General features: G+C 37.1%; 2 protein-coding genes across 3 annotated transcripts; one reads left to right on the top strand and one right to left on the bottom strand.

Moving 5' to 3' along the window:
* Positions 1–1,052: 1,052 nt before the first annotated feature.
* On the top strand, positions 1,053–2,879 carry LOC106311735 (eukaryotic peptide chain release factor subunit 1-2). Its single transcript, XM_013749009.1, has 2 exons — positions 1,053–1,158; positions 1,356–2,879. Exon 2 carries the CDS (start codon positions 1,378–1,380, stop codon positions 2,683–2,685), a length of 1,308 nt encoding a protein of 435 aa, XP_013604463.1. The 5' UTR covers positions 1,053–1,158; positions 1,356–1,377; the 3' UTR covers positions 2,686–2,879.
* A 183-nt stretch (positions 2,880–3,062) lies between these two features.
* LOC106311734 (transcription factor SCREAM2-like) lies at positions 3,063–5,248 on the bottom strand. Of its 2 annotated transcripts, XM_013749008.1 has the most exons (5): positions 5,063–5,248; positions 4,035–4,946; positions 3,748–3,963; positions 3,484–3,654; positions 3,063–3,368 (listed from the first exon to the last, which is right to left on the bottom strand). In XM_013749008.1, exons 2-5 carry the CDS (start codon positions 4,896–4,898, stop codon positions 3,285–3,287), a joined length of 1,335 nt encoding a protein of 444 aa, XP_013604462.1. In that variant the 5' UTR covers positions 4,899–4,946; positions 5,063–5,248; the 3' UTR covers positions 3,063–3,284. The 2 variants fall into 2 exon arrangements, with proteins under 2 accessions (XP_013604462.1, XP_013604461.1); XM_013749007.1 differs by having other exon boundaries at positions 4,035–5,248.
* Between the last annotated feature and the right edge of the window lie 3,047 nt (positions 5,249–8,295).

Genomic DNA, 8,295 nt, shown 5'->3' with positions numbered 1-8,295 from the left:
CCGCATCGTAATATCGTCGGAAGTTCGTCAGAATGACGTTTCTCGGTATTCGTCAGAAAGTCGTCGGAAGTACTGACGAAATTCCGACGAATTTTTTTTTCCGACGAAACGATACTGACGGACGGGTTCGTCGGAAATTCGTCGGAATCGGGCTATTCCGACGAATTTCCGACAATTTCGGCCATCAGAATCCCCCTGTTTTCTTGTAGTGTATAGTATAGAATTTGACTTACCAACTTTACCTAGAAAGCTGGATAACACATGAATCCATCCAAACCTTTGAATTCACACTAGATAATCACCAGACGCTTTGAAATAAATAACTTTTTTAAGCTAAAACAAATAAGGTTAACAATTATAAGCTAGAAATGAGGTATTTGGCTGATTACAAGATGTTAGATTTAGTATATGGTTCCGATATAGTATAGTAATTTGTTATGTACAGTATACGATTCCAAGGTATATAAAAATTTAGCATATGATTTGTTGTATGTAAATGTTAACTAGAAAAAAAACATGAATATTTAGATGATATACGCTGCCCACAAGATAGAAAATCATTGAACTATGTGGTTATAAAGAATGCATGAATTTCAAATGTTTTTTCCTCGTTCATAACATATATTACATGGACGATCCTACAGCCGACAATTCTACCACCATATAAGAATACACGTTTGACTATATCAGACCTAGCCGTCCTATGAGATTCATGTTCGATGGTACGCCATGACCATGTTGAAAACCTCTTGTAACTCATTTTCTCCATAATTTGCGTTTTATGGGGTTTGAACCCTAAAACTCCTGGTGTCACTTAGTCAAAACCATTGAACTAATGGGCTTCCACACATACTCATCTATAATTTGGGGATTTTAATCAAATAACAATCATTGACAAAAAAAAAAAAACTTTTGACCATACACGAACAAACCAAAAAACGGCAAGTAGTGTCAAAGGCTTTCCAACACAGCTGGCTAATTCGGCCGATTTCCTAATTACTGGGCCTTTGAGTAAAGAAAAACCCAATATCTTCTTGTCGGATTTCTGAAAATTCCTAGCACGTGAGTTCCACGTGGGGGTAAGGAACTGAGAAAACCCTAAGCGAATCACTTGTTGGGAGGAGACGCTGCCGGAGTCGCTGATTGAGAGAGAAACAGGTACGTTCTCTGCGGCGATCTCTCTCTCTCTGTATCGATTAACTGTTTGATTATAGAGTTTATAGACAAGTTGTCAATCTCTGCTTCAGACAAAACCTAGGCTTCGTAATGTTCTGTCCGAAATGTACACTTTTTTTTTTTTTTTTTTCAAACTTGGTTTGATTTTTTTTTTTTTCACTTTTTTTTTGCGTTGTTAGGTCGTTTTCCGATCCAACGAAAATGGCAGATCAGGAGGCAGACACCAACATCGAGATCTGGAAAATCAAGAAACTGATCAAAGGCCTCGAGTCCGCAAGAGGCAACGGGACGAGCATGATCTCGCTCATCATGCCGCCGCGCGACCAAGTCTCCCGCGTCACCAAGATGCTCGGCGACGAGTACGGAACCGCCTCCAACATCAAGTCCCGCGTCAACCGCCAGTCCGTCCTCTCCGCCATCACCTCCGCTCAGCAAAGGCTGAAGCTTTACAACAAAGTCCCCACCAACGGGCTCGTCCTCTACACGGGAACCATCGTCAACGACGACGGCAAGGAGAAGAAAGTCACCTTCGACTTCGAACCTTTCAGGCCCATTAACGCCTCCTTGTACCTATGTGACAACAAGTTTCATACTGGTGCGTTGAACGAGCTGTTAGAGAGTGATGATAAGTTTGGTTTCATCGTGATGGATGGTAACGGGACTCTGTTTGGGACTTTGAGTGGGAACACTAGAGAGGTGCTTCATAAGTTCACTGTCGATTTGCCGAAGAAGCACGGGAGAGGAGGGCAGTCCGCGCTTCGTTTCGCTAGGCTAAGGATGGAGAAGAGACATAACTACGTGAGGAAGACTGCAGAGCTAGCGACGCAGTTTTATATTAACCCTGCTACTAGTCAGCCGAATGTCGCGGGTTTGATCCTTGCTGGTTCTGCGGATTTCAAGACCGAGCTTAGCCAGTCTGAGCTGTTCGATCCGCGTCTTCAAGCTAAGATCTTGAACGTGGTTGATGTCTCCTACGGAGGCGAAAACGGATTCAACCAAGCGATTGAGCTCTCTGCTGAGATTTTGTCTAACGTGAAGTTCATTCAGGAGAAGAAGCTGATTGGGAAGTACTTCGAGGAGATTAGTCAGGACACGGGGAAGTACGTGTTCGGTGTGGAGGACACTCTCAAGGCTCTGGAGATGGGTGCGATCGAGACCTTGATCGTGTGGGAGAATCTTGATATCAACAGGTACGAGCTGAAGAACAGCACGAGCGGGGAGATAGTGGTGAAGCACTTTGGGAAAGATCAGGAGACTGATCAGAGCAACTTCCACGACGCGGAGACTAACGCTGAGCTTGAAGTCCAGGAGAAGATGCCTCTCCTCGAGTGGTTTGCGAACGAGTACAAACGTTTTGGATGCACGCTTGAGTTCGTGACTAATAAGTCGCAAGAAGGGTCGCAGTTCTGCAGGGGGTTTGGTGGGATCGGTGGTATGCTTCGTTACCAGCTTGACATGAGGACGTTTGATGAGTTGTCGGATGGTGAAGTTTATGAGGATTCTGATTAGAGTGGGAACACTTTTGGTGATGGTTTTGGATCGATACAGTGATTGGTCTTTTATCAAAGCTTTTGTCTCTTTCTTGAGCTTTTTATCTTCTCGGACAGTTTAATGTGTTTGCTAGACAGTTTTTGTTGTAATTGATTCTATTTTGGAGGTTCTGGATAATTCCTTTTCGTTTTTAGTTTTTTGGTTTTCAACTATTTTTTGACGAGAAAATCAATGGTGAAATGTTTAGTTTTGTATTTGATTTAGACCAATGGAGAGCTAGAGTTAAACTACACATCTCATTTTATAAAGTTCTCCTTCATGGCTTTCTATCAAGTCAACGCTGTTTACTCGTTTTCTATGTGTGTGTGTTTTAGTGTTCTTGTACAAGAGCAAAGCATTGGAAACACACATTTCTCAAAAAGCTAAATAAAAAGTTGAAAAGAAGCAAAACACATGTTTTGTTTCAAAGCTAAAGATAAAACAATTATCTTATGAATACATGGTTAAAACTTTTGATGGAACTAAGTAATAAGAAAATGACTGAACTAAAGACGGCTTAAGTCTAGCTCTGTTTCACACAGATACTCCTTTCTGTTCCCCCAAAAGAACTGGACTCATCAAACCAAACCGGTGTAACCGACAGTGTCTAAAAGCACTGCTTTGATTTGTTCAGGCACCACATCATGGCCTTCTTGGCATTGCTGATTTAGTGAAAAAAACAAAAAAAAAACAAAACATGTTAATACCACTACTAACCATTTCTAAAATTAACTACTCTTTTGACTGCTTAGTGTACTAACTTGGTAATAAAAGTACCTCAGCGCGGAAAACATCCAAAGCAAACCCGTTAAAGCAGCTAACAACAGCTTGTTGAACATCCAACCCTAAATTATCCAAAGCTCTCATGGTCGAAAGCAAAAGACCAGGTCGTCGTCCACAGAACATGTGAATGTTCACTGCCTTCCCTTCCCTTAACTTAACCTCAATCTACATTATTAAAAAAAAAAAAACAAAATATATAACAAACCAAGAAGCCTTACTTTAAAGCAAACAACAGAATCAGGTTATTGTTATTCTTACTCTTGCTTGCTCGCCTCTAGGGCTTGGGAAGGAAGAAGAAGGGCACAACTCTTCCTTAACACGGTAACTTAGCGTTTGCGTGGTCGGTGTTAACGGATTCAAGCTTGAAGAACTCGGTGGAGCAGTAGACTCAAGTTCGGTATGAAGATCGTTGATTCTCTGTAAAAGCTCTTTAAGATAATCAATAGCATCACCAAGTATAGATGCTCTATCCATCTGCATCCACAAAAGAAACAAGAATCTGCATGAGATCTTAAAGGAGAAGAAAGAAAGAATCTTTAACTTACTTTGCTGATCTTGGGAACGACCGATCTAAGCATGTAAAGCCTGTCGTTAAGCTTCTTCCTTCTTCTTCTCTCAGCCATTAGATTCTTAGCAGGCATGCCTTTCTTCTTGCCTTTGTTATGTTCATCAGAGATGATGTCGATGATTCCAGTACTTGCGTCATCGATGTCAGGCTCGTAGCTTGATCTCCTCATCTCTGAGGAGGACTCCGAGTTGCACGTTTTGCTGCTTGAGCTCTGACGCATCGCAGCTCGTTTCTGGAACAGTGTCGGCTGCGAGGTGGACGAAGCTAAGACGTCTAGTGGTTTCAGAACCTTGGCTCTGTTCTCGAAAACTCCATTAGCGACTCCTGTAAACTCCAGAGGACTGAATCTGTTACTTACTCCGGCGGTGTTTTCCGGCGGTGAACTCATTCCAGCGAAACTCATTGAGTTTGGAGTCTGGTTTACATGTGTTTGTCCGAAAAACCCAGAACTGAAACCGAGTTCATCAAAAGGGTTGTTGTTGTTGCTGGTGGGGACGTTGAGGAGAGAAGTGATGCATGCTTTGGTAGCTAAGAAAGATTGTTGTTGTTGTTCTTGTGGAGTAGGGTCGAGTGTGAAGTGTTGCAATTGAGAAGATGTATCAGTAGATTGCTGAAGAAGGAGAAGTAGATTCTCTGAGGGGTTTGAGGGAAACCCACCACTGAATCTGAAGTCGTTTTGGTTGTTGTTATGGAGGATGGTTTGAGAACCGTGGTGTAGTGGTTGTGGGTTATTGAACCAGTTTTCTTCTGTGTTTCTGACCCACGAGCCAGATTCATCATTATCATTGCCTGCCTGAGATTGTTCACCAGCGTCGTGAAGCCAAGTTCCGTCGCCGTTCATAGTGAAAAGTTTCGAACTTTGGGAGAAGTTGGAAGCAAAATGAAACCTCTGAAAAGGGAGAGACAAGGCGAGTGGAATCACGAGGATCTTATGAAGATGGCTGATCAAAAAAAGAAGATAAAGGAGAAAAATTCAGAGCTCAAATACTAAAAGCTAAGACTTGCCACTGATTCTCGTGACGATCCCCTTTGCTTTGCTTTCCGTCTCTCACCTCCTTCACTTCATCTTTGCCACCTCTCTCTCATTTTTTTTTTATTTTTCTGTGTACTTACTCCAGTTACAGGGAGTGGTATGATTAGAATTTAGAGGGCTAAACCGGACCGTTAAGTTTGTTACTTTACATTTTCAATGTCTAACGCCTATCCCCTATATATTATTTGTGAAACATTACAACTTCTTTTTGTAGCCACATGTTATCACTAGGATGATTCTTAGAATTATTAGAGAAATAAGTTGGTCCATCTCATTATATAATAAGCTTTTTATTAAACTAACCATAAATTAATTATTAATATCATTTATTATTTCATTAAATAAAGATTACGGAATTGCCTAATGTGGGTAGAGTATATATGACAATTAATGATTTTGAATAATAAAGATTTGATAAAAAAAAGTATCTTCTATCAAATTTGTTTAATTTAAAAATATTAAAATAATATTTTTAAAAACACAATAACCATATTATAAAAATTTATATTTTTCTGTATATTTTATATTTTGAATTTTAAAAAATGACTATAAATTACTAAAACTGTTAAAAGTCTCACATTCAAATTTTGCGATCCATGGTTTAAAATTTGTTATGACAAAATACAAATGATTACAAAATTATATAAGTAAAAGTCTAATTTAATTAATCATTAAGATTTAAAATATATATGTATATATATCATTCTAAATTAAACTATAAACCATATTGAATAAATAAATATTTTAGTTTCAAAATTTACTTTGAATAATTTTTTTTGATAAAAGTTTTGAACTAACATTGATAAATTTTTATCAATTACTAAAATTATTAATCCCACAATAAAAGTTTTGTTATCAGTAATTTAAAGTTTTTGCCATTAAAAATACACATGATAAAAAAACATATGAGTAGAAAGCATCATTTAAAAAAAATAAAAAAATAAAATAGACATTAATATTAAAAATATACTATGTATGTTAATATCATTTAAATTTAATTACATATTCTATCAAAATTTAAAAAAAAAATGTTTGGATTAATAAAATTGATTTATACGTTCGCACCAATTTAATTATATATGTAATAGTTACTGACTTTTAATTATTTAATATATATTTATTATTTCACATATAATATATAAAATAATTTATATATATAATGTTTATCCCACGCAAGACACGGATCTTAATCTAGTTCTTATTACAAACAAACAAAAAATTGTAAGTCGGTTGACAATTGTAAAGTTGAAAATAGCTAATGTAAATGGTTATATGAAATAGTCAAATAAGAATATCCGAGTATTACAATTTCATCTTGTATTTTGTCTTTTGGATTTGAAGCTACAACTTGAATCAATTTTCGACCAAAAAAAGAGAATCCAATATTTCAAGATTAACTTGGATAAAAGATGTCGGAAGCAATGGTCCCTTTCTTTTATAACAACGAGGCCATGGTCCCTTCTTCTCATCTTCCTTTGCCCTCCACTCATTTTAAAAGTAATAAAAGTTTTTTCTATTATAAGAAAAAAACATCCACAAAACAACAATTGTTTCACATTGCTGTAGCTGATTCCTTTTCTTATGAGCATACTTCAAATAATCGATTTTTTTGTTATCTTTCTAAGTATTTTTTTTTTTTTTGAAACACTATCTTTCTAAGTATCTAAAATCTATTGTAAATTAATGGGAGAAAGAAATTGTCTATATCTCATAATTATGGAACTCTTTATATATATAGGGAATTACAATAGACCGTCATAGATAAATGGAAAGTATACAAATCCTAAAGTGATTAGGAAAATGAAATCCTAAGCATACAAAGAAAAGAAAACTGTCTAAGTAAAAAAGGAATATGCCTATTTGGTTATGACATTCACAAATCGGTTCATAACACTCCCCCTTGAATGTTATAACCATAAGAGCTCGTAATACGCTTTGGATGTTGCCTTATTAAAACATTTCCAGAAAAACCCAGTGGGACAAAACCATGGATAAGGAAAAAGAGTAGAACACGTATTACTCCTTCTGATTTGAACCTCAGTGAAAGGTTGATGTTGAAAGTAACTTAATGAATAGATCTTTTGAACTGTCACTTGAATGAACATGAAGTACTTGGACCCCTCTCGTCTTCTAGAACTCGTTGGTGAAGAAAACTTGGGTAGAATATGTTACTTAGCCGTCGATCATCCTATACTCTGATCGAATGGACCTTGACTACACGCGCCTACGGCTTGCCCCATGATAGTTGGTCTTTCTTTACCATCGGCCAAAATCTGATCGAACATATTGAGTTATGGACCTCCAGCCCTGCGGCCAAATATACTCACAAATTTCTTGGCTAATGTTGTTGCGATGGTTTGTTTCATAACCTGTCTGAGATCTGATAGATAATCTGTATCAACAAAACCAATTAACCCTTCTTTGGGTTGATTAGTATAAAATAAATCAAAATATATGTCTAATCCCGTCTCAGTGCCTTTAGGTCAGATATGAGCTAAGTTTAGATAGTAAATACACGGCAAAACATGTATCTGGTCTAGTGTAGCTTGCCAGATACATCAGAACTCCTATGGCACTGAGATATGGCATTTCGGGACCAAGAACTTCTTCATCCTCTCTCATTGGACCATGCACATGAATTTGTTCTTTATCAAATCTCTTGAGTACATTTTCTGTATATGCCATTTGATGCACAAGGATTTCATTATTAATGTACTCAAACTGTAAACCCAAACAGAATTTCGTTTTGCCTAGGTTTTTCATCTCAAATCTTTCTTAAGATATTAAGCTGTTTGGGACATGTATCGAGAGGTTCAGATTATCAACATACACTGATATTTTCGAATTTCTTTATGCAATGTTGTTCTCGAGAACTTTTTTTTATCTTTGAGCTCAATAACCTCTGGTACTTCTATCTTTTTATCCAGTGGACCATCTAATTTCATTTCTTATATATATAGCCAGACTTATTAGGAATCTAAAAGTATATGTATCCACCACAGGGGAGTATATTTCCTCATAACCTATTCCTGGTCTATTGTGAGAATCCTTGTGCAATAAGCCGTGCTTTTTATCTCACGATTTCTCATATTCATTTCTCTTACTCACAAATACCCATTTATATCCACTGGTTTATATCATATGGCGTCTATATTATATGACCAAATACGCCTCTCTTCTTTAAATAGTCTAACTCCATGTTTCC

The sequence above is a fragment of the Brassica oleracea genome, chromosome C8, assembly GCF_000695525.1.
Source record: "Brassica oleracea var. oleracea cultivar TO1000 chromosome C8, BOL, whole genome shotgun sequence".
In the NCBI taxonomy this organism is placed as follows: domain Eukaryota; kingdom Viridiplantae; phylum Streptophyta; class Magnoliopsida; order Brassicales; family Brassicaceae; genus Brassica; species Brassica oleracea.
This window is presented reverse-complemented; position numbering and strand designations above follow the sequence as displayed.